This window comes from Canis lupus, chromosome 12, assembly GCF_003254725.2.
Source record: "Canis lupus dingo isolate Sandy chromosome 12, ASM325472v2, whole genome shotgun sequence".
Lineage (NCBI taxonomy): Eukaryota > Metazoa > Chordata > Mammalia > Carnivora > Canidae > Canis > Canis lupus.
The window spans coordinates 58,827,270-58,854,592 of NC_064254.1; the positions used below are offsets into that span (position 1 = coordinate 58,827,270).

General features: G+C 33.7%; 1 protein-coding gene across 6 annotated transcripts in view; it reads right to left on the reverse strand.

Annotated features, from left to right (window-relative positions):
• Nucleotides 1–27,323, reverse strand: part of ASCC3 (activating signal cointegrator 1 complex subunit 3) — a 335,684-nt gene that overhangs the window by 16,920 nt on the left and 291,441 nt on the right. For all 6 annotated transcript variants that reach the window (XM_025444816.3, XM_025444818.3, XM_025444817.3 and 3 more), the window contains one exon: nucleotides 7,745–7,969. In XM_025444816.3, coding sequence (XP_025300601.1) covers nucleotides 7,745–7,969 — 225 coding nt within the window. The remainder of the gene's footprint in view (nucleotides 1–7,744; nucleotides 7,970–27,323) is intronic.

Here is a 27,323-nt window from a genome sequence, read left to right on the forward strand (position 1 = left end):
AACTATTTTTTTTTAACTCTTTAGAGATTGCTAAATATGTATAATCCAATTTTGGAAGTCTAGAAATTATTTACCAATAATCCATCCATCTTTTTCTCAAAATGATCTGAAGAAGCTTTCTGAAGTCTATTATGCTATACTGTCCACTTAAAGATACTATTTTCATTTGGTCTAAGTAGAAGCATTTAAAAGTGTGAAAGGATTCTAAGAATATACAGAAGATTTTATCGACCATTTGCTATATCAAAACATTTAAGTATTGGATTAAAGATTTGACCAAGTACTTTTTTTGTTAAGCTTAGCAACACCTGGCCTATTTTCACTGCTAACTGTATTTGACTCTAAAACTGGTTCACTTCATTGACACTGACATTCTTCAATACATTGACAACCCACTGAGCATGTGCTTAGTGCACCCACAGGTAAATACTCCTCAAAGGTTACATTAGTCTTCCCCCATGGCGGTTTTATCTACTGGCATCATCAAATATTTCTATGCTTTTTAATCTACTACAAATGGTAATCATTTTGTTAATGGAAATATAGACCCAGGTATAGTTATAGTATTTCTCAGTTAAAATTAAGTCAATGAAAAAATATTCATATCATTACATCACTTCTTTCCTTATCATATTCCTTCCTGTTTCCATACCTGAATACATGCATACAAACATATCTTAAGTTTATCAATTCAAATCTCTTAAAAATAGATTGAAAATGTAATGTGTTTTCAGAATAGATGTGGGTTAAGGAAAAAACAGTGATTATTTGAAATGTAATGTGCTTTAAGTTTGTCAGAAAAGGTTTACAGAGGTAAAGATGTCAAATTATTGCTGAAATTTGAGCTAAACAACAATTTCACCAATAAACTTTTAGGGATTTGTTTTTGTAAATTTAAGAAGGCTCTCTGGGTGAAGAAAAGTATATTTATCTATTCGATTCATATATTTCCTCCCCTTCATTTTTGACTAGCACCATTTATGACCATGTTAGATGATAACTAGACTATTGAGATCATTTTGCAACGTATACAAATGTCAAATGAAAGAAGCCAAGAACCTAACCTAGACAGGGTAGGCAAACTTTGAAGAATGAAAGAGAAACATATAATGTGTGTACGTGTGTTTTAATAGGAATGTATGCGTAGGTTGTTCTAGTATGCATATACTATATTACAGGGTTTTTCGTAATAACGAAATTATTCTTAATTACGAAATTACGCTGGCATTTCTCCTTCCCTCGATGGTTGTATCAGCAATCTGAACCTTCCTCCATTATTTCCAATTTTTGTAGTTTTAGGGGAGAATGTGGGGAGGTACATGGTTAACTCTTGGTATATCTAGAATAATATAAAAACCTCAAGAAAGAGCATAAGCAGTTGATATAAAAAAGGCAAACAGCATATCTACTGGACGCTGTAGGGTGATACAATAAAGTAATTACAAATATCAACTGTGTTAACAAGTTGCTCTTAGAAACTGGTTAAAATAATTATGGATTGTTGAAGGGAACTAGAGTAAATAAGAGGAGGTGATTTGTGTATATATAGAAGGGAGTGATGAATTATAAATATTATTCATGGCCCAGCGGGAATCCTTGGTTTTAAAAAAAGTAGATATTCCTGTGAAGTTCTCATTTTTAAAACAAATTCTGATTAGACCATGAGTACAATTTTTAAATTCATCCTTATAGGACAAAGGGAACCTGGTGAGATATACCTTTATTATGTATATTGTATGCTGAAAATTGTTTTTCTTTTTGTTGTGATCTTGGGAAGATTACTTAGTGTTCATCTGTAAAATGAGGATAATTGTACTACTTCATTAGACTATGATAATGAATGCAGTGTACAGCAAGTAGAACAGAGCCTGGTACAAAGAAAAGTTCTCAAAAAATGTTCAGCACTATCATTGTTAATGATGGTCTGCCTTAGGGGCCCATCATCATATAGTGATTTTTTTGGTGTGGCATGCAGGGATAGTGCACAATTCCCCAAATAATTCTGGTCGAATTTGGTATTTATATATGTTAATTCCAATTTAAATTTGGAAGCAAAGCTCTTCAGATATCTTTCTAACTAACCTACAGTCACATATCTGTGTGTGTGTGCGTGTGTGTATCTTCTTCTTTCATGAGATCGCAGAATCATCTTATAGTCTTTAAAGGCACTGATGCTAAAAGTCCTTTAAAATAAATATCAAAATGCACACAGATATTTTGATCTGTTAAATTCAGGCTGCAGCAGCATTAGCTGACAGGTCAATCTATCATTTACCGCATCTGCAAGAAACTTTCCCAAATAACCTAGTAACCTGACAGCACAATCACACTTTGAAGCACACAGCCCTCTGGTTCTCCGCTCATTGAGTCAGCTCCTCCAGCCCGGGCTTCCCTTTTTCTATGAAACACCTGAAGGCATTCAATCACTGGGAAGTTTTGCTATAAATACCAAACAGGAGGTAGTGGGAGTGACTAAGATATAAACTGGTAGCCTTTTGCTATTTGGCTCACTATTGTATTTAGATAGTTTTCATTTAAATGTGGATGATTTTAAAGATTCTACTTTTAAGTAAAAATGAGATGACTTTAACGTAAAGACTTAATGGCACTTCTTAGAAAAGATCAGAGATAACAGATCAGGATTTAAAGTCCTGGTATTCCACTGGTTTCAGTATGGACTGCCTTGACAAATCACATTTAACAAAGTTATTTAACTTCTCTAAACATCAATTTCTTCCTCTCTTGATTAAAACAAAACAAAGCAAAACAAACAAACAAACAAACAAACAAAAACACAAAACAGCAGAGAGGTAATCAAAAGACATCAACCAGACATCAGCAGTTCTGGCTTTGCTGTCAAATTTGGAAAATTTAGGCAAGTCAGTTTAATTTTTGAAACTTCTTATTTGTAATCTTCTCACAAAGGCTAAAAAACATAAAATTTTCCTTTAGTACATCCAATACAGAAAGGATGTCATTTCACTTATGATATTTTACAAATATATATTACAGTCAACATGATCAAGAAGAGGGTTTCAAAGGTGAAATGGCAAGAATAATCAACTCTATAATCACTCAATCTACAAATGAAAACATTTTAAGCAGATTTTAAAAACAGATATGCACAATAATTTTTACTTTTATTTTTGTTCAGTGGGATGGAAATGGAAATACTAGTAAGAGTAACATATTAAAAGGAATCATTACAAAAACATCTCAAACCAAACCAAGAAAAGAAAGACACAAATGACTTTGATATAGAATTTCAAATGAGTATGAGAAGGGAGGGCAGGCTGTGTATATTCTGATCTCCAACAGGGAAACAGGACTACACAACTATATTTTTCTTTTTCTTTTGTGAAAGATTCCTTTGGATATGGGTAGTCAAGACTAGAGAGTTTTCATAATCTAAATGATGATTCATATAAAAGGTATGTTTCTATAAAATAAAGAGCATAAAAAAGCTTTAGAGTAAATGACTATGATAAAACAAGGAAATAAAAGAACTACTAAGAATAAGAATACTAAACTAGACCTATTTCCTTGAGTTCTCAAATCATTGTTTAATTTATAAACATTAACTAACGCCCTATTCTTGTAAGGTGTTATTTTTTTTCAGACACGAGGGGTTAAGTGACTTGCCTTGTACCTTATACTAAAATAAGAGCTGAGCTGAATTTATGGTAAGAGCTGGTGGCTCAGAGTCCCACAGAGAGGCCACAAGGTCATGCTGATATTCCATGAGGGCAACAGTATAATTTTCAATCAGCCAGCAGGGCTGCAGCTTGGAAAACTGCTTGAACCAATACTTTTTAAGGCCAATAACAGTCACATTATCAAATGAGAAGAACAGGGTACAATGATAAAACTGTCAATAAGCCACAGAAAATTTTACCAACTCCTGATTTTCTTCCCCAAATTTCCATTGGGAACCCTAATACTCTTTTCTCTTCCTGGCATGTTTACTTTTAACACAATCTTATAAATTGCAGAAATGAGAGGATTTAGGATACCAAGCTTGTTGCCATCTTTTTATAACTTTTTTTTTTTTTTTTTTTACTAAGGTGGCTTCTGAAAAGCCAACTCAATATTTAAGATGATCATAACTAATAATTTATAATAAAATTCTACCACAATGTCTGACTATAGTGGAGTCATTAAATAAACTATGACCTTCACATGAAGAAATATAGTGCAGCCATTAGAAATTATGTTGAGAAAAACATTAGTGTTAAAGAATATTTAGTGTTATAAATTTAAAAAGTTTATAAAATAACATGATGAAAATCTACAAAAGAAAAAACTGAGAGAGCAAGTATGTATATGTATAAATGTACAAAGAAAAAGAGCTTTTGAGTTTCCAGGGGCAAAAAGGAACAAAACACAACTATAGTACTCTAGCTAGTAAATTTGGTTTTGGTAGGAAAAAGGGTTAGTAATTCTAAAATGACACCAGGAGTATGCTACGATTAAGAAAATAGTAAATATGTTTTGATTAATGAGAGGTTTCTTATAGGTGGAGAAAGGAGCTATAAATTTAAAAATAAGAGAAAAAAATTTAAAGACCTTCTACAAATCAATATCCCCAAAATAAATAATCCAATAAAAATGTGCAGAAGACATGAATATACAGTTTTTCAAAGAAAACATAGAGATGGCCAACAAACACATGAAAAGATGCTCATCATCACTTATCCTCAAGGAAATTCAAATCAAAACTACAATGCAGTATCCCCTTACACCTTTCAGAATGGCTAAGGTCAATAACAAGAGAAACAACAGGTGTTGGTGAGGTTGTGGAGAAAAAGTAACCTTCTTGCAGTGTGGTGGGAAGGCAAACTGGTGGAGCCACTGTGGAAAACAGTATGGAGGTTCATCAAAATGTTAAAAATAGGGATCCCTGGGTGGCACAGCGGATTAGCGCCTGCCTTTGGCCCAGGGTGTGATCCTGGAGTCCCAGGATTGAGTCCCACATCAGGCTCCCTGCATGGAGCCTCCTTCTCTTCTCCCTTTGCCTGTGTCTCTGCCTCTCTCTCTGTGTCTCTCATGAATAAATAAATAAAATCTTAAAAAAAAATGTTGAAAATAGAACTCTATGATCCAGCAATCACACTACTGAGTATTTGCCCAAGGAATACAAAAACACTAATTCATAGGGATACATGTACCCCTATGTTTACAGCAGCATTATCTACAATGGCCAAGAGTGTTCATGGATAGATGAATGAATAAAGAAGATGTGGCATATGTGTGTATATGTCTTCCTAGAGGGGTAAAGCATGTGCTGGTTACAAAAGGATGTCAAAAAATGCATGTGTTTATTATAGCCTTAGGTTTAATAATTCCTGAAAGTTTGTACTTATTCTATTTTATGAAATATCCCTATTCTTTTAAATAACATAAAGTATTTTTCTGATAATAAAAATGTTAAAAGCTAAAAAAAAAAAATGTTAAAAGCTAATTTTAAAAACATTTAAGCATTTCAGAAAAGCATAAAGAAGAAATTAAAAATCACCCACAATCCTGTTACAGAGATGGCTACTGTTCACATTTTGATGGACACTATTTTGCATCTTCTTTCTAAGCATATTTGCACATATATAGATGTTCTACAAACATAGAGAATCCATACATAGAATTCAAGAATGAAATTGTAATATTTTACAGCATTCTATAACTGGAAAGATACTTAGGTTATCTACAAGTCTTTAATTTTGTAAATACAGTATCTCCATGTACCTCCCTATACACAGACTCTATCTTAAAACACCCTAAGCTTTTGGAAAATTAAAAAAAAATTTACTACAGAAACGTCCAAAAAAGATAAAATATAGAAAATCAAATCTCTTCTAATCTCGTTTTTTTTTTTTTTTAATTTTTTATTTATTTATGATAGTCACACACAGAGAGAGAGAGGCAGAGTCATAGGCAGATGGAGAAGCAGGCTCCATGCACTGGGAGCCTGACATGGGATTCGATCCCGGGTCTCCAGGTTCGCGCCCTGGGCCAAAGGCAGGCGCAAAACCGCTGCGCCACCCAGGGATCCCCAAATCTCTTCTAATCTCAAGCCCTTAGGAGTGCTTCTCTCCCAATCATCTCTCAGCAAATGGCAGCTCCATCCTTCCATCTGCTCAGGAAAAAAAAGCCCTGGAACCCTCTTTGGCTCCTCACTTTCCCTAAAAACCCCTTTCCAGTTCATCAGCAGATTCTAAGTCAGAAAACAAAACAAAACAAAACAGGGAACCAACCAATTCTCACCAGTTTCACACTTACCAAACTGGTCTAGCTGCCATGATTCCATGCCTAACTCTAAAGCATTCAAGATATGAAAAGTTCATTGGTAGGGTTTCAGATACTACACTGCAACTAACCTTCAAGAAATACTGCATGTCAAGTTTTCATGTAGTGTCAGAAAAGAATATCTACAATAACCTGAAAAGGTTATAAAAATACTTCTTCACTTTTCAAACTACATATCTTTGTGAGGCTGGTTTTTCTTCATACACTTCATATATTTTTTTCATAAAACATTATATTGTAACAGACTGATTGCAAAAGGAGATATATGTATCTAACTGACTTCTATTAAGCTAGACATTAAAGATATTTGTAAAAATGTAAAGTAATTCCATACTTTTCACTAATTTTCTTTATTGTCCTGGAAAATATTTACTTTTCCTGAAAAATCATGTTATTTTTATTAACATATAATGGGTTTGTTATTGTTATTTTTAAGTAACATAATAAATATTTCAGGATTTTTCAGTTTTAATAAATATGGTAAATATTCATAGATATAACCAACATAACCATTAGTGACCACGGCTCTAGCAGCTTGCCTCTCAAAGTAAAATCTAAAATCCTTAATGGTTTACAAACTCCCTACCTTGACCTGACTCCATTTTCTCTGAGAAAATAATCTCCATATTCCCTGTTTCTTGACTTCATTTCTAGTGCCTCTTTCCACCTTCTTTAAATGATCTCCGTTATTTTTCTTGGGCTATACCAAGTAAGTTTGTGCATGAGAGACCTGGCACTAGCTTTTCATAGTTTTTGGAGTATGCTCCCTCAGATAATCTTATGGCTTACTCTCTTCTTTCAATTCTTTCTTTAATGTTACCATAAGCAAGATAGTCCCTGAATACATTTAAAGTAGTGCAAAACAACACTTTCCATCTTTCTCTATTATTTCCTCGATTATACTTTTACCTTTTATAAAAAGAGCAGCTTTCACCCCTTGACTTATATTGTCTTTTCCATCTCAAGTGAAAGCCCATAACAGTAGGCAATCTTTTGCTTGTTCACTGCAATATGCTCAGTACCTAGAAAAGTACCTGGCATTTACTTTACTTTCCTTTTTTATCCAATGGATAACTAAAATCATCATCTTTTTTTTTTTTTTAAGATTTTATTTATTTATTCATGACAGACACAGATAGAGAGAGAGGTAGAGACACAGGCAGAGGGAGAAGCAGGCTCCATGCAGGGACCCCGACGTGGGACTCGATCCCGGGTCCCCAGGATCACATCCCAGGCCGGAGGCGGCACTAAACCGCTGGGCCACAGGGGCTGCTCTGAAATCATCATCTTATTGAATTTATATTTACCTTTTCCTTTGAAAATTCTTGGTTTGATTCATCAGATTTTTCTCAACAACACTATGATAAATATTTTAAATGTAAGGAAAAACAGGAGGGAAGAAGCAGAAATGATGGGAGAAAATATAGGTATTACACTTTCATACCTGACATACTCTGAGCGCTTGGTCCAAGACTGTTTTGGTATCAGTGTCATAATCTGGGCAGGGCAGCATGGTTCTGCTGAGATGCGCCTGTAGTAGGAGATGTGCTTTGGTGTGAGGGCTATCAAATGAATGAGGATTTGATTCAAGGGGAAGACATTTTGCCAGTTCACTATTCATATGATCTTCATTGTGTCTTACTGGCAAATCTGTGTATTCTTCTGCATCCTGAAAAAAAAAAAAGACATATATATATATATATATATATATATACACACACACACACACACACACACACACAGACACACACACAGATATATATACATATAGAAAATAATAGAAAATAATGTACTGGATCAAAAGTACAGTAATTAATGTACTTCCTAGCTTAACTACTGATATTTAAAACATGGTTTAGGAAAACCATAAGGTAACCAATCATGCCTCTTAGAAATTTGCAATACTATTATTGCTCTTTTTATTTATATAATCAACAAAGATAACAGGGGACTTGCTGGGCATCACACACTATGCTTGACACTGGGTTACAGCACTGAACCAGAAACTGAGTTCCTCAAGGACAGACAAGTTCTACAAAATATAATGAATGTTAATGTATGGTAAGTACAGAGTGCTGAAGGGACATTCAGTTTGGGGACCTACTTATTTTAGAGAGTCAGGGAAAGTTTCTTGGGAGCAATGACATTTAAGTTAAGATCTTTAGAATAAGTGAAAGGAATATGGCAGGCCTGGGGCAGTAGGATTGAGGATAAGATTGGTGAGGTAAGAAAGGATGAAGAGAAGCATCATTAACTTAAAATTTATTGTATTAGATTAGATTAAAGTAAAATGATTTGAAATTGAGAGTTTCCAGTTCCACATGTACAAAGCTTGGAAGTCACCATTCTGTTCTTATGATAAGTAAAAAGCTGAACAAATTGAAAGATCAACAGCTCTTTTTGGACACATAAAAGAGGAGAGGACATGGGGCAAATTGCTCCCCTAAGACTGGAGACATAGGCAAATATAGGGAGTCATATCTAACAGAAGCAGATACTCATGAGCAGAAACCACCAAGGGAACCATTAAGGAAATCTGAGCTGTAATTGTTGAATTATTGGAGGATCAGTGTAAATAACTCAGACTTTAAAACTCCAGGAAGACCCAACCTTAGGGGGAGTCCAAAAATATTTGAAGTTTACATCCAGGAGCTTGACCAGATTCCCATGGGAAGTATCAGAGCGAAAACGGCCGGGGCTTCCAGTAGGGGAGTTCCAGCAGGGGGTTTCCAGTTTGAAATATGCCAGAGAATTCTGTTCTTAATAAGGCCTACACTCAGGAAAAACTAGTTAACCAGAGTCTAACCTGCTAGGGTACTATTAGAGCTTAACTGACCTGGAATAAGGGAAATACCCAATTTTGGCTATTTTAGTCATCCTGTCCCATCTAAGGGGAAAGAAAAAAACCTGAGAAACACTTGTGAAGTTCATGGTCCCAAGGCCTGGCTCACTAAAAGATCGAGACCTAATCACAGAACTATAGCATATTTCCCCCAACCTCATCAGCACATTACTAAAGACCTATTTATAGCATTATTATTATTTTTTTACAAAGTACATTATGTCTGGTTATCAAGAAAAAAATACAAGGTATATCAAAAAACAAAACAAACAATGCCCCCCCATCACCCCCCCCCCCCAAAAAAAAACCCAAAACAAAAAGACCTACGCAATTTCAACAGACAAAGCTAGTACCAGAATGGCAAAGATATTAGAATTATCAGGCATGGCAGAGATTTTAGAATTACCAGACTGGGAATTTAAAACGACTATAATTAGTTGCTACTCAACTAGTATATGCTAACGGCTCTAATGGATAAAGTAGGCAGCATATAAGAACAGATGGATGGGGCACTTGATGGCTTGGTTGGTTAAACATCTGATCCCGGCTCAGGTCATGATCTCAGGGTCTTGGGATCAAGCCGAGTCAGGCTCCACATTCAGTGGGGAGTCTGCTTGTCCTTCTGCCCCTCCCCCCATTCATGCACTTTCCTTCTCAAATAAATCAAAATCTTAAAAAAAAAAAAAAAAGAATAGATGGGCAATGTAAAATGAGATAAAAATGCTAAGAAAGAACCAAAAAGAAATGCTAAAAACAAAAATTACTATAATGGACATGGAGAATGCCTTTGATGGATTTATTAGTAGACAGGACATACCTAAGAAAAGAACTGAGCTAGAGGACATCAATAGAATCTTCAAGAACTAAAAAGCAAAGAGAACAAAGACTGAGAGAACCAGAATAGAATATTCAAGGACTATGAACAACTACCAAAGATGTAACATACACATGATGGGAATACCAGAACAAGAAGAAAGACAGAAAGAAACAGAAGAAATATTTGAAACAATAATGACTGAGAATTTCTCCATATTAATGTCAGACACCAAACCACAGATCCAGAGAATACCAAGCAGAATAAATCCAAAAAATCTACACCTAGGCATATCACCTTCAAACTCTGATTATAAATAAAGAAAAAATCCTGAAAGAAGCCAGGGGAAAAATACATCTTATAGAGCAACAAAGATAAGAACTACATCTGACTTCTCAAAAACCAAGCAAGTAAGAGAGAATGGAATGATATATTTAAAGTGTTGAGAGAAAAAACTCAGCAACCTAGAATTCTGTACCTTATAAAGTTACTTTTCAAAAGTGAAAGAGAAATGAAGACTTTCTCAGATAAAAAATTGAGTTAATTTGTTGTCAGTAGACATGCCTTCCATGATACATTATAAGTTCTTTAGAGAGAAGGAAAATAATATAGGTTAGAAACTTGTATCTAAATAAAGAAAAGAGGGATCCCTGGGTGGCGCAGCGGTTTAGCGTCTGCCTTTGGCCCAGGGTGTGATCCTGGAGACCCGGGATCGAATCCCACATCGGGCTCCCAGTGCATGGAGCCTGCTTCTCCCTCTGCCTGTGTCTCTGCCTCTCTCTCTCTCTCTGTGTGACTATCATAAATAAATAAAAATTAAAAAAAATTAAAAAAAATAAATAAAGAAAGAAAAGAGAGTGATGCCTGGGTGGCTCAGTTGGTTAAGCATCTGCTTTCAGCTCAGGTCATGATCTAAGGTCCTAGGATTGAGCCCCACTGACTGCCTCTGCCTACTGCTCCCCCTGCTTATGCTGTCAAATAAATAAATAAAATCTTTAAAAAAATAAAGGAGAATATGAAAGAGGGAATAAGTGGAGATAAAGTGAAGCTTTTATTTATTTATTTTAAATTTCCTTCTTTTTTTTTTTTTAAATTTATTCAGAGGCAGAGAGAGAGAGAGAGAGAGAGAGAGGCAGGCAGAGAGGCAGAGACACAAGCAGAGGGAGAAGCAGGCTCCATGCAGGGAGCCCGATGTGGGACTCAATCCCAGGTCTCCAGGATCACACCCCAGGCTGCAGGCGGCGCTAAACCGCTGTGCCACCGGGACTGCCCTAAAGTAAAGCTTTTATTTTTCTTATTGTTAACTGACCTGATAACACTTTATTCAAGATAATAATAGCAACAATGTATTTGATTATGTTTATGTATATATCTTACATCTATATGCTTATGTGTGTATATATGTATATTTATATATATATTTATATTTAAAGTGAAGTGAATGACAACAACGATACAAGAAATGAGATTGAGGAATTAGTACTATTGTGTTATTATAAAGTATTCACACTACCTGTGAAGTAGTATGTTAACTGAAAATGGAAATGGAGTGGTAGTACATGTATATTGTAAACTGGGGCAATCACTAAAAGAAGCAAAAAAATAAGGTTTAACTGACATGCTAAGAAAGGAGAAAGTGAAATCAAATAATTGCTCAATTAAAACCACAAAAGGCAGAAAAAGAGTGGAAAACAAAAAGAATAACAAAGAACAAGGGCTACAAATAGAAAATAGTAGCAAGTAGGGTAGATGAATCCAATTATATCAGTGAACACTTTGAATTGTCAGTGATCTAGATGATTAAGAGAGACTGTCAGAGTGGATAAAAAACACAATCCAACTATATGTTGTCTACAAGAAATCTCTTTAAGTATAAAGACACATATAGATTAAAAGTAAGTGGATGAAGAAAAATACCATGCTAACACTAATCAAAATAAAAGCAAGAGTAGTTATATTAATTTCAGACAGAGCAGACTTCAAAGCAAGGAAAGTTATCAGTGAAAAAGAAGGGAATTACATAAGGACAAAGGGGTCAATTCACCTGGAAGACCTAACAATTTTTAGTGTGTATGTGCCTAACAACAGAGTGTCCAAGTATGTGAGTGCAGTGAGTGACTGAAGGATTTTTAAATATTTGAATATCAATATAATTAATACAATTCATTTTATTAATAAACTTAAAAAGAAAACACAATCAACTCACTTAATGCAAAAAAAAATGACAAAATCTAACTATCCCTAATGAAAGCTCTCAGCAAATAAAAAAGAAGGGTACCTTAATCTCTGAGAAACCTACAACTAATATCATATTTAACAGTAACTGATTGAGTGCTTTCTCCCTAAGATCAGGAATAAGAAAGGAATATCTGCTCTTTGTATTTCTGTAATAAATGGCACCAGAATTTTCAGTCAGTTCAATCCAATAACAAATAAAAGAAACCCAGATTGAAACGGAAGAAGTAAAACCGCCTTCATTTGTAGATGGTATGATCAAGATAGAAAACCCAATGGAATCTATAAAATAGAGTGAGTTTAGCAATGTTGCAGAAGACTAATGTACAAATATTAATTGTATAATTGCATTTCTGTATATCAGCAACCAATAATCAGAAATGAAAAAATACACAGCATAAAATATATGAAGTACTTAGAGGTGAATCTGAAGAAAAAGCATGAAACACCTGTATACTGCAAAGTGTACTATGAAACACTGCTAAGAAAAATCAGAAGGCATAACTAACTGGAGAGATATACTTTAATTCTCCTAGAACTGATTTATAGGTTTAATATAATCTCAATCAAAACCACAGTAGACTTTTTTGGTAGAAACTGACAAATTGATTCTAAAACTCTTAAGGAAATGCAAAAAACCTAGCATAGCTGAAAGAATTCTGAAAAGGAGCAAAGTTGAAGGGACGCCTGGGTGGCTCAGCGGCTGAGCGTCTGTCCTTTGGCCCAGGGCGTGATCTCAGGGTCTGGGATCGAGTTCTACATCAGGCTCCTTGGAAGGGGCCTGCTTCTCCTTCTACCTATGTCTCTCTCTCTCTGTCTCTCATGAATAAATAAAATCTTTAAAAGAAAAAAAGGTGAAGAGTTAATAATACCTGATTTCAAGACTTTTTTATTTTTTTAAAGATTTTATTTATTTATTCATGAGAGACAGAGAGAGACAGAGAGGCCTAGACAGAGGCAGACAGAGAAGCAGGCTCCATACAGGGAGCCGGATATGGGACTTGGTCCCGGGATCACAGGATCACATCCTGAGCCGAAGGCAGATGGCTCAACTGCTGAGCCACTCAGGCATCCCTGATTTCAAGACTTTAATTGTGAAGCTTAATCTAATCAAAAGTGTTCTACTGGAACAGAGTCCAGAAAGAAACACATAACTACAAAGACAACCAATTTTTGACAAAGTGTGAAAGGCAAAGTAGCAGAGAAAGAATAGTCTTTTCAAGAATAATTGCATCTACATGCAAACAAAACAAAACAAATTAAAACAAAACAAAAAACCAAACCCACAAACAAACCCAAATAAAGCAAAATGAAACAGTTCAAACTCTACTTTGTACTATATATAAAAAACTCACTCAAAATGTGTAATAGACCTAAATATAAAATCTAAAACTATAAAACTTCCAGAAGAAAAACAGAAAGACATTTCTGCTACTTAGAGTTAGGAAAAGATTTCTTTGGCAGGATAACTTAAAGCATGATCTATAAAAAAAATTGATAAATTGAGCTTCATCAAATTAAAGAGTATCTGTTCTTAGACATTAAGAGAATTAAAATATAGGCTATAGACTGAAAACATTTGCAAAGCACCTATCTAATACAGGACTTCTAAACACAATGTATAAACTTTCAAAACTCAAAGTGGAAATACAAACATCCCAGTGAAAACAAGGCAAAGATTTCAACAGATACTTTATGTAAAGATGTGAAATATTAATTACTAGGAAAACAAAAATTAGAATAGCCAAAATTTAAGTGACTAACATACCAAGCACTGGCAAGAATGGAGAAAAATTGGAACTTTTCTTACACAGCTTGCAGGACTTTAAAATGTTACAATTGCTTAGGAAAACAGTTTCACATTTTCTTAAAATTTAAACATAGAACTACCATGTGATCCAGCTATTCCATTCCTAGTGATTTACCTAAGAGAAAAGACAGCATATATCCACACAAAGATCATACACAGTAGTTGATAATAGCTTTATGTATAGAGGGGAAAAAAAAGGGAAAAACCTAAATGCTCACCAACAGATGAAGGGATAAACCAATTATAACTATACAATGGATCCATACAACGGGATTTTACCAAGCAATAAAAAGAACAATCTATTGATACTTATGATAATATGGATGAATCTCCAATAATTATGATGAAAGAAGCCAGACCAAAACACAGTACATACTCAAGGATTTGCAAACTCAACTACAGAGACAGAAAACAGACTGGTGGTTGTCTAGGGAAGGGGTCAGGGTGGGAGGGGAGGGATTTAAAGCTAACAGAGGGGTATGAGATAACTTTTGATTTGTATTTGATAGGCATAGAATTCCTGCCTAAGAAATAAAACTGTGTGATGAACCCCTGACAATTATATTATTTGGAATTCAATAATATGAAACAGAGTATTCTACTACCCATGTAGGTTTTCATCTTTTCTTGTTTGACTTACAATTTCAGAAACCTATGCCTTCACTAAAAAGATAGTTATATCCTTATGACAAAAATTCAGACGATATTAATAGTCAAATTCTTATTTCATAAACTAAATGGAATAAATTCTTTTAAACAAATATTTGTTGACTATCTGCCTTATGAGAAAAACATATAATATTTAACCAATCACAAAAATAAATGCAAATTTGATAAGGTGACAAGAACTATGAAGAAGAAACACACGGAAGCATGAGAGTTTTTAGCTAAGAAATCTGACAGAGTTAGGAAGGTCATAAAAGCTTCCAGAAGGAAAAGGCAGATAAGCTAAGATAGAGATAATCAGCAGATATTAACTAGATGAAGAGAGAAGTGAAAAGTGTTCTAGGAACAGTATATACAAAGGTCCTATAGTGGAAAGGAAAATCATGAGTCCAAGAGACTAAAAAAATGTTTAAAAATAACTTCAACTGATTCAATATATTACATTGAAAAAATATTTTAAATGAATATCTGAAATATTAACTGAAAACTAGATAAATATTTTATTTTTTTATTTTATTTTTTTCTAGATAAATATTTTAAAATGTTTCATCTTATTTTGCTATGTATTCGTCAAAAATCACAGCTAACCCACACTATTTTAAACACTATCTTCATCTTTTGGATTGCTTCATTTAAGAAGTGTATGCTGACATATTAGCAATTACTAATTTTTTTGCCCCTATGTGTCATGTTGGTTTTCCTTTCACATATCATTTCAGCTCTTTCCTGCCTGTTCTCTCTGAAGTCATCTGCTAAAGAAGGACCAGTTATATATGACAGTTATATTATTTTTGATTTCAGGTGATTTCAGGACTAAAGCAACATCACGTGATGGCTGATTCATCTTCATATATCTGGGCTCCATCCAAATCCCAATGAATGACTATCCACCTATTCCAGGCTTGCCAAGTAGTTAAGAAAAAATGAATAGCATATAAGAAAGAAGATGGCTCAGAAATCTAAAACATGACCTTTTACATTTAAGGAACTTAAAATAATGTTGGGGGAAAATTTATATACATAATTATTTTGAGTGTAAAATAAAATACTATTATTCAGAGAAGAGCACTGGAGTGAGCTGGGTGTATTGGAAAATTTCCCAAAAGAGATAGTGTTTGTTCTAGGCTTAGAACAATTTGTAGGAGAGGACAGAGGGAGAGGGATTCCTTGCATTCCATGCAGAAAAAATAATATGATAAGGAGGGGTCTGAGGTTTAAGCCTCAGGGATGAAGAGAATGATGACGCTATTAATAGCAGAGAAGTTGGGAACACTCAGTGGGTAGGAGCTTTCAGTCTAGCATGCAAAATACACTTAAAGGGGAAAAAAAGGCAATAATTCAGATAGCTGGGTAAAGGTGGAAGGAGAAGAAATCAACTTTAAACCTGTTTCATGGTCTAACATTTTATTCATATTTAGATTTCTTTCTACTATTCATTAAATACAACTTCTGATCTTTTAGCAGAAGAAAATCAAATAGTTATTTTAATAATGCAAACTGAATTGGCTTTCTAGGTTTTGAATATGTAGGAAACAGGATTAGGCTTACAAATTATTTTCATAGTTCAATTAAAGAAAAATTATACAGAAAGTAAGAATTCGGCTAAAAGCACTAATAGTATTATCTAAGTCATCTACTCTCCTCAGTACAATCTTGTTCAAATTTGATTATATACTCCCTCTCTCACTGCCCTGCTATGCACAAACAGAAGGGAGGGAGAGAGAGATGGAGGGAGAGACAGAGAAAGAGAGAGACAGAGACAAATTAACAACATAAACTGTTGGTGAACTCACAGAGAAGCAGTGTAACTGAACAGAACTGATGACTTATAATCATGCTCATTGTACTTTTGTTTTTTTTCAGGTAAATTTGATCATCAGTGCTTTTTGTTGTATTTGCTTACTTTAGAATCTAAACTCTATGTAAGATGTGATTCCACTGTTCTCAAACCATGCCAATTCTCCTTGAATTACCCGATTTATTGCTTTAATCCCCTGCTTCAGTAGGATTGTGAATTTGCTAACTGCCAGCAGTATCAGTATCACATGAGTCTGCTAACAGCTGAGTACATTTTAGGTTGGAAAAAATGTTGCGCAGAAGAGAGATCTTCTAATAAGGGAACCATCAGATCTTTACTGCAGTATTACCCAAAAACAGTGACCTTACTAAAAAATTTAATGCAAGGGTGACTTTTCTCAATGCACGAAGTAATCTTTCTAAACTCAGGAGTCTTTAATTTCTTGGCAAAAATCTATAAATTTTAATTTTTATTAAAGTAAATAATGTATTACTACAGCAGACATGGTCTTAGTATGCTGAGTCATTTGTTTACCTAATTTTTATTCAGCACGCATTAAGTACTTAGATATACAATGGTGAATAAAACCAGAGGCATGATCGCCTACCTTCACAAAGCTTTATAGTCCAGTGGAGGAGCTAAACCTTAATCAGAATTGACCACAAATAATGTAAAATGACAACTGGAAGTATAAGGGAGGGGAAGTATAAGGGAAGGGAGGTTCAAAAAACAGTGGGTCAGGTAAGGTAACTTTGAGGAGTTTAAGACTTGACTGAAATAATGTAAAAAAATGTTTTTTTTGATGAAGAATGTTAGGAGTGATACGCTAAGGTTCAAATTTGCATTGCGAAAGAGATATTGAGTTATTAGAGGAAAACACAGAAATCTAGAATGCCTACATAGAATTTATTATTTAATATATGCTTTTGATAAGTAATGTAGTTTTCATAATTAAATTTGAGATGTGCAATGTTTTTGAGATCTTCAAAGGAGTTGGTATTTAATTTATAAATATTCATAAAATATCAAAACAATAATAGTTTCTGTAGTTAAGAATTCTCCATAACTGAGGTCTCATCAAAAGTAGTTACTTCCTTTGAGGATCCTCTCCTTTTCTGCTTCCAGTGTTTGAATTAAAGGGGAACCCAAAGAATGTAGTAAGTAATTAATCCCCTCAGAAATGTTGTAGATCATGAGGATGGTATGAGATGGTGTAAGGTGGTAGACAGAACACTGGATTTAGGAAGTGTTACAACAGGTGGATTTTCAGCTCTGCCGTTTGTAAGCTATGTGACCTTCTCAAAGTAACCAAACCTCCCTAAATTTTCAATTTCTTACCTTAAGTTGGGATTTGGTGGGAAGATTTGGTGGGATAGTGTTTATGAAACACTCAAAAATTGTAAGACTTGGTATAAATGTTAGGAATTATTATAATAATGATCCCCACTTCTGATACCATAAAGGATGTTAGCTGGAGTTTAATATTCAATTATTTGAGTTTTGTTCTACAGTTTTCAGTTGTAAAACTTTGTTGCCAATTATGTAAATATACTTCACTAACTAAATTAACATTTAATTAATTGGCTTTAAAAATATTAGGATTCTTAAATATGATTCAAGGAAACACAATTATTTTGTTTTTTTACTGACACTTTACCAGTAGTGGCACATTCATTTCATACAAGTAATCATACAATTTTTATGTAATTGTGTTACCAAAAACACAATTGAAAGACAATGTTCTCATGCTACAAGAGACAGGTAAAATATTCAGGAATCGTATCCTCTTGAACCATAGATTTGATATTGCAGACTTTAATCTCCAATTTCCAATTAGGTTTCTTTTAAAACCATTTTAATGAAATGTTCACAAAAGCACATCAGTGTGTGATAAGGAAATATGTTCTCTTCAGTGTGCCTTAGTGAGCTAACTCAAAAACACTGTGGAAAAGGAATGAATGATTTACATTACACACCTAGCACAACTTTCCCAAAGAAGTATTACAGTTATGTTACTCTGAAACACTTCCATATTTTCTAATTAAAACTCAAGTGCTATGAATCCCAAGAATAAAATGGAAAATACTGATTTTAGATTTATTAGAATAGATAAAGAATATTCTTGGTATTTAATTGTGTGTGCGTGTGTGTGTGTGCGCGTGCTTTGATTATGGGCTCGAGAAACAATCTGAAATGAAGACTGAAGACAACTGCTGGTTAATCCTCACTTGCTCTGCCAGACTCTCCTGCAAAAACCAGGATCATTTATTCCTGGAATTCCAGTTCACAATTTTTCTAAGCTCTTTAGAATGCGTCATGTTTGATTCACCACTTAGCTCTTATCTCCTTCAAGTATTTTATTCTGGTTGTTTCAGAATACTTACAAAGGAGGTTTCTTACTCAGTTTAGATTGATTAAAAAAACAGCAATCCTAGGATCAGCAGAGAGAGCTAGTAAAATAATCAAAATCCCTGCTTAAAAACAAACAAGCAAACAAAAACCCTTTTCTAGCCACTTTTTTCCTCAGTAGGACACTCTATTTACCTCCAAATTACTCCTCTAATTTTAAACAACTTGTCTAGTTAATTTCCTGTGTGTGATCACTGACTATAAGTGAGGTTCATTTTCTTATCTACATCATGTAGGTAATTAAAGGAAATTGAAAGTGGGCAGTGAAGCTTTTATGCAACTGGGATTGAAGCTGAATGGAGGGCAGTGAGGTCAGTGGAGTCCATTATATTTTTATGTGAGAGGCTGGTCTGTCTGCCCTGTCCTTGTTTATTTAGTGGAGGCTGGACAGGCTACTAACTGCAAATCTGTGTCTCTGATTTGCCCAGCTGTCCTTGAATAAAGACATCTTCCCCTGCAAATGTTAAATGACAGTGATTGACAACCTATGATGAACTCTGCTTGCAACCCCCTGCTACTGTTTTTAGATTGCAAAAGAAAAAACAGACTAAAGAAACATCTTTCATAATCACATCAAATGGGCCCTGATGTTCACTCAATAGATTTTATTTTGTTTCCCTTTTCACTACAAATCTCATTTTGTTCTACAAATGCCATAAACTCAGCCTCTTCACATAAAGTAAAACATTTAAAAAAAATGGATGTAAAGCTACCACATTTTGCTTGTATATTTACACTGATTTTAAGTTTTTGGGGCTATATACTCTTACACAATGGTTTGTTCACACCATCTTATCACTAACTTACTTTGTTTGTTCTCCCGAGAACATGTGGCATATCTACACTGTTGAGAAATGTCTTTCAGTGATTGGCTGGCACTTGGGTTTAGTTAGGGCTCTGGTAGCTTTATTCAACATAAAAGTCTTACATATCCTTGTGGCTCTTAAATACGTTGGCTGTACAGCTTATCTGTTAGATTTCTTAAAATAAGAAGCTTGTTACAATCTACTTTGGCTTTTTCTTTAGTGAATGCATAAGTGGATGTTGTTTGAGTGGGTGTATATGTATATATGTATGTATATTTGCTGTACCTAAGCAAATTGCAGTGGTAAGCAACAGTCAGAATGGGTTCATGCGTGGCTTGTGTAAGTGTTGCGTAAGGGCAAACTAGTACTTTTATGTCACTGCACACATCGCTGCCTACGTTGCATTCACTAAATGGCAGGTAGGAGGGCCCTTGTACGGTGGGGACGGCAACCTGATCAATGTGAGAGACTAAAGAAGCTTTATGCTATAACTTAATCTCTGTCATGGGAAAAGTAAAACTTATAAAGTTAATGAGTTCTAGACTTTAAGTAGCACTTGATTAATTTGTAACATTCTGAGGCGTTAAAACAAACCAAAATTAGTTTCTCACATTCCAGCGCTGTCTTTGGCCACTGAAGCTGTAGAAAAACCATTTCAGTAAATTTCCCTGATAGGGACCCAGTTTAGTTTCTGTGCCCTTCTGAAGTATTAATTAATGGTATAGTATACATTTTATAACAATATTTGAAAAATAATCTGGTATTTACCAAGCCAGGTCTAGATACATTAAGGAATAAGAAATATTTTCTTATTGCTCCATATTTTTATCTTTATTATATCAGATTACCTATTCCTTAGTCATTAATACACTAAAAAACTAAATGTGATATGTATGAATTTTTAAAAAAACTCAAATATATATAGTTTCTAATACTTATAATTTGTAGATTTATTAAAATTATTCAAACTGAGTAAATACTTTACTACTGTATTAAATAAATCTCTAAACTAAAAGACTGCTATAAAGTAGACTTATCTGTAATTTATAATGACCTCAAAGTTCAGTAAAATGTATACTAGGAATGAACTTAAAAACATTCCAGGTTGAAGAAAAAAGTAAAAAAAGCCCTTGGTTATAAAAGTTATGGGAAAATGATAAAATTAAGATCTAGTTAATTAAGCAATGATAAAATATTTATCCAACATGTACAAAATTTGCTCCATAAAGAAAAAGTATCAAATAATTTTATTGTAAGCAGATAACAAAAATGTAAATACTGATGGATATAATTGTAATTGCTCTATGTATGTAAGTTTCCTTTTAAGGCTTATGTGAGTGTATATGTCTGATTTGTATCAATGTCTTAAACTTAGGGACTATGTTTGGCCTTCAACCAATTAAGGCAAGCACAGAATCACTTGCAAAAAATAAATATGAACAAGAACAAAAACAAGAACAAGAACATCTTACTCTTTCCATTCTAAGAATGACCACCTGGTTGACAGCTGGATTTTAAGGGATCTTTCAATAGTGGATACCAGTAACTTTGTTATGCTTAAAATAATTTCAGTGGTAAGAATTCCATCAGAAACTTCTATTTCCCAGGATTTATAGCTAAGTCCTTAAAAAATGCTCTTTGATGAAACTTAAAAAAAAATTCCTCAGTTTTTGAGGATGTAATACAAATGTCTTATAGCTTAACAATATTTAGAAATTTCTCTTAAAAAATAAAATTTTGAGGCTGTCATGCTTGAATTCTAAAAGAGAATAAGTGAAATTAGTAGCAATATGTAGTATTTGGGTACAGTTAAATGTCACACTTTCCGATCTATTTTTAAAAGCTAAACAAGTTTTCTTATTATCTTGCTTTTGCCTTTAAAACTTCACATATTTATTATTGGCTTTCTTTATAATTTGCCTTTCTACAGGCTGTGAGATTCTATTACACACAAAACAAACAAATGGAAATACTAGAACAAAAATATAACCCAAAGTGGAAACATTAAAACACTTCTATTTAATGTCTACTGAATATTCTTCTTCCAGGAGTTAGTAAAAAAAAAAAAAGAAAAAAAATATACACAAAAAGTTAAACAAATCTATAAGTGAAATATCAAAACAGGCCAATATACAGGAAATAATCACAATACATGAGTGACTGACAAATGGGTGAAATAAATGCTGGTGTCCTGAACTTAGAAAAAGTAGTAATAACTGCTAATTCTGAATTATGGAATATTTTAAGAGGGAGCTAAAGCAAGATGGGTGGATGAATGTTAGAGACACATTGTCCAGGTGGGAATCATAAGCAAAGGTGTGAAGCTGAGTATATATTCAGTATGTTTAAAGGTGAGAGTAAGGTTCATCAGGAGAAAGGGGGAGGTGGATTTGCAAAAACCTAATGGATTGTATGGTAAAGAGGAAGGCCTTGATAACTAGGTTAAGGAAACAATGCTTTTTAATTAAGTTTAGATTTTTAAGGGCAGAAATGGTCCTTTAAACCAGATAAACTGGCAGGGATGAGTTGGGTGGATTAAAGAGGAGGGAGAAACTAAAGTAAGATGATCAGTTAGGAGACTGTATAGGAATGGAGTGATGAGAATCCAGACAGGAGCTGGTTATGGGGATATAATATTTAGCGTGGTGATTATAGTTAATAACACCATATTGCATATTTGAAAGTTGCTAAAGGTAGGCAGACTTTAAAAGTCATCACCAGAAAAAGTTTTCTATATATGGTAACAGATATAAACTAGAGATACTGTGGTGATCATTTCACAATATACACAAATACTGAATCATTATTTTGTACACCTTAACTAATATTGTATGTTGATTATACCTCAAATAAAAATGTTAAATTCTCTTTAAAATAGTAACTCTTGTGATCAAGGATTATAGTTTAAAAGGAGAAAATACTGAAAATGTTCTGTCACTATAGCTTTTTAATTTTCATTCAAACTGCATAATAAATGTTGAAGAAAGCAGTCTATTTTGATATATAAACAATTTATGGTTGGCATTAAGGAGGGCAATTTATCTCACACATTCACAGTTTGCAGAACTATGAGGTAGGTACAGGAAGAGGAGCCAGTTAACTATAAGAAAAAGAACCTGATAAAATGTGAAAGTGCATTCTTAAAAATAAAGAGATTATTAACAAGAAGTAAATGATGTTGTCAAATGTTGTCAAAATATCAAAGATATGAAGGATATCAAAGCACTGGGTAATTAGGACCTCTGAAGAAGAGTTTAAACAAGAGTGATCCAGATTATAGGACATAAAGAATGAACAGATGGAAAAGAAATGGAAATAGGTTGAGATACTGATTTTTATTTTGTCAGTGAATGGAAGAAAGGAAATAAGATGGTAATTTGAGGAGGATGGTAAAACCCAATAAAGGTTTCTTCTCCCCAGACTATGGTAACTACATGTTTAGGAGTGCATTTTTTAAGCTAAAAAAGTTATTTTAAAATTTCAAGAAACAGTATCAAGAGAACTACTGAGAAAATTCTACAAGAAAGGGGGAAAACCAATGAGTAGTAGAGCTATCTTGTGAGAACCAATGGCTACCCATTCTATGGATATATCGCATTTTGTTTATCTAGTCATTGGTAAATGGACATCTACTCATTTCTACTTTTTGGCTATTATGAATAATGCTGCTACGGACATTTGTGTACAGGTTTCCGTCTGAAATTTTTCAGTCCCTTTGGGTATATATCTAGGAATGAAAACGGTGTGTCACATGGTAATTCTGCTTAACATTTTGAAGAACAACCAAACTTTTTTTCCCAAAGTGGCCACACCATTTTACATTTCCACTAGCAAGGTATGAGCATTCCAAGTTCTCCATATCAACTAACATTTGCTATATAGTCGGTCCTTTTGATAATAATGACCCTCATGGGTATGAATTGGTTTTGATTTGCATTTCCCTAAAAACTATTGATGTCAAGCATCTTTTTACGTGCTTACTGGCCATTTGTACATCTTTGGTGAAATGTCTATTCAGATCATTTGCCCATTTTTTAATGGAGCCACCTATTTATTATTGAGATAAAAAGTTCTTTATATTTTCTAGATGTAAGTGCTTTATCAGATATATGATTTGCAAAGTTTTCACTCAATGGGTTATTTTCTCACTTTTCTGATGGTATCATTTGCAGCACAAAAGCTTTATTGATAAAGTCCAATCTGTCCACTTTTTCCTTTTCTTTCTTGTTTGCACTTCTGGTGTTTTACCTAAAATGCCATCACCTAACCCAGGAAGAGGAAAATTTACAACTATGTTTTTTTTCCCTAAGAGTAGTATAGCTTTAGCTTTTACATTTAGGTTTATGATCAATTTAGAGTTAATTTTTGTGTATGGTGTGAGGAAGGAGTCCAGCTTTATTCCTTTATATGTATATATCCAATTATCTCAATAGTTTTTATTGAAAAGGTTATTTGTTACTCCATTTTACTCTCCTGGCACCATGGTATTAATCGGTCATACGTACACATTTATTTCTGCACTTCTGGTTCTATTTCATTCATCTATATGTCTATCCTGTGGCCACTTCCACACTATTCTGATTATACTCACCTTGTAGTAAGTTCTGAAATCAAGAAATGTGAGTCCTCTAATTTTGCTCTTATTTTTCAAGATTGTTTTGGCTATTACGGGTTGCTTGCATTACCATACAAATCATAGTACAAACTTCTCAATTTCTACCAAAAAGTCATTTGGGATTCTGACAGGGATTTTGTTGAATCTGTAGATGATTATGGAGAGTACTGCCACCTAGCAATAGTAAGTTTTCCAATTCACAAACATGAGATATCTCATCACTTATTTAGATCTTCAGTTTCCTTCAACAGCGTTCAACTGTTAAACTTATTCCTTGGTTAAACTTATTCCATATTGTTCATTTCTAGTGTATATCTATACAAATGATTTTTGTATATTGATCTTGAATCCTGAAACCTTGCTAAGCTTGCTTTTTAACTCTAATAGTACTTTGATAAATTCTTAGGCTTTTCTATATAGAAGGTCATTTCATCTGCAAATAAAAATAATTTTACTTTTCTTCCAAATTGGATGCCTTTAATATTTTTTCTTCCTAGTTGCCCTAGTTTGAGTCTCTGGTACAATGTTGAATATAAATGGTTAGAATGGACATAATTTGCTTTGTTCCTGACCCTGGAGAGAAAGTATCCAGTTTTTCATCATTTAACATGATGCTAGTTGTGGGTTTTTTTCTAAGTGTTTTGTCAGATTGAGAAAGTTCTCTACTTACCTTATTGAGGTCATGTGTTCATCATGAAAGGGTGTTGGATTTTGATAAAATTTTTCCTGTGTTTATTGAGATGATGATGTGATTTGTGCCTTTTTTTTCCTATTAATAGGTGAATTACATTAATTGCCTTTTGGAAGTTAAATCAACTCTGCGTTCCCAGGATAGATTCCACTGGGTCATGGTGGTGTATAATCCTCTTACTTGCTGCTAGATTTGGATTGCATTGTGTTGAGGAATTTTGTATTCATTCACAAGGAACATTAGTCTGTACTTTTCTTGTGATGTCCTCATCTGGTTTTGGTGTAAGGGTAACACCGACCTTATAGAAAGAGTTGAGAGGTGTTCTTGCTCTTATATTTTTGAAAGAAATAGTATAAGATTGGTAATAACTCTTAGAACATCTGGTAGAATTCACATCTCTGCCTGGCCTTTTTTTAGTGAGAGGTTTTAAAATTAATAATTCAAATTCTTTCCTTGTTGTGTGTGTGTGTGTGTGTGTGTATTCCTTCTTGGGTCAATTTTGATAGTTTGTGTCTTTTTTGGAATTGTCAATTTCACCAATGTTATATAATTGTTTGGCATGCAGTTATTTATAACATTCCCTTATACATTTGTGGTGACTTGAATATCCTATTTTATTAGTTTAGCTAAAGATTTGTCAATTTTGTAGACCATTGCAAAGAACCAACCAGCTTTTGGTTTTATTGATTCTTTTCCTGTTTTCTTATTGCCCTTTTGATTTCAACGCTAATTTTTATTCTGTTTCCTTCTGCTTGCTTTTCTCTTTTTCAACCAGAAGGTTAGGTTATTAATTTGAGATTTTCCTTAATATAGGCATTAACAATTATGAATTTCCAAAAAATCCTTTAGTTCCATCTCATAAATACTGATATAGTGTATTTTTCTTTTCATTCATCTGAATGTATTTTCTAATTTTTGTTGTGATTTTTTCTTTGACCCACTGGTTATTTAGAAGTGTGTTGTTTACTTTCTACATTTGTAAATTTCCTAAATTTCCTTTAGTTATTGATTTATACTTTGATTCCACTGTGGTCAGAGAGCAGTTTTTACGATTTCAATCCTTCTAAATTTACTGAGGTTTGTTTTAAGGACCATTAGATGGTCTATTTAAAAGAATGTTAGAGTGCACGAGAGAAGAATATGTATTTATTTTGCTATTGTTGAGTGGAATATTATTAGGTTTAGTTGGTTTATAGTATTCATATCTCCTGTATTCTTAATTTAGTTGTTCTACCATTATTAAAAGTTCAGCTTTGAAGTCTCCATCTATTATTGTTGAACTATTTCTCTCTTTAATTCTGCCAGCTTTTGCTGTATGAGACATTGATTTTTGACATGTTTTTAATTGCTCTATCTCCTGGTGAATTGACTCTTTATTGAAGTATAATTAACAGTGTTATATTGGTTTGGTGCAGAGTGATTCAACAATTCCATATATTATTCAATGCTCTTCATGATAAGTGTATCCTTAATCCCCTTTTTCTATTTGATCCATCCTGGCCCTCCACTAATCTCCCCTCTGGCAAACACCAGTTTGTTCTTTATATGTAAGAGTCTGTTCTTTTGTTTGTTAATTTTGTTTCCTAAATTCCACATGAATGAAATCATACAGTATTTGTCTCTGACTTATTTCACTTAACATTACACCTCTAGGTCTAACACATCCTAGGACAGGTCTTTCACATCCTTGGTTAAATTAATTCCTAGAGTTTTTGTTATTTTTGGTGCAACTGTAAATGAGATTTTCTTGCAAATGGCAAGATCTCAGATATTTTTTGTGGCTGAGTAATATTCCATCGTGTGCCTGTGTATACATAATATATACACACAATGGAATATATACCACATCTTCTTCATCCATTCATCTATCAGTGGACATTTGGGTTGCTTCAGTATCTTGGATATTGTAATGAATGCTGTGATAAATGTAGGGGTTCAAATTAGTGTTTTCATTTTCTTTGGGTAAATACCCAGTACTGGAATTATTGGATCACATGGTAATTCTATTTTTAAGTTTTTGAGGGATGTCTATACTGTTTTCCACAATGGCTACACCAGTTTGCATTTCCATCAACAGTGTGCATGAGGTTTCTTTTTTGTCCACATCCTTGCTATTTCTTATTATATCTTATCTTTTTGATTATAGCTATTCTGACAGGTGAAAGGTGATATCTCATTGTGGTTTTGATTTGCATTTTTCTGATGATTAGTGAGGTTGAGTGTTTTGTCATGTTTCTGTTGGCCATTTGTTTTTGTTTTGTTTTGTTTTTTTTTGGAAAAATGTTTATTCAGGTTTTCTGTCCATTTTTAATTGATTATTTACTTTTTAGGTGCTGA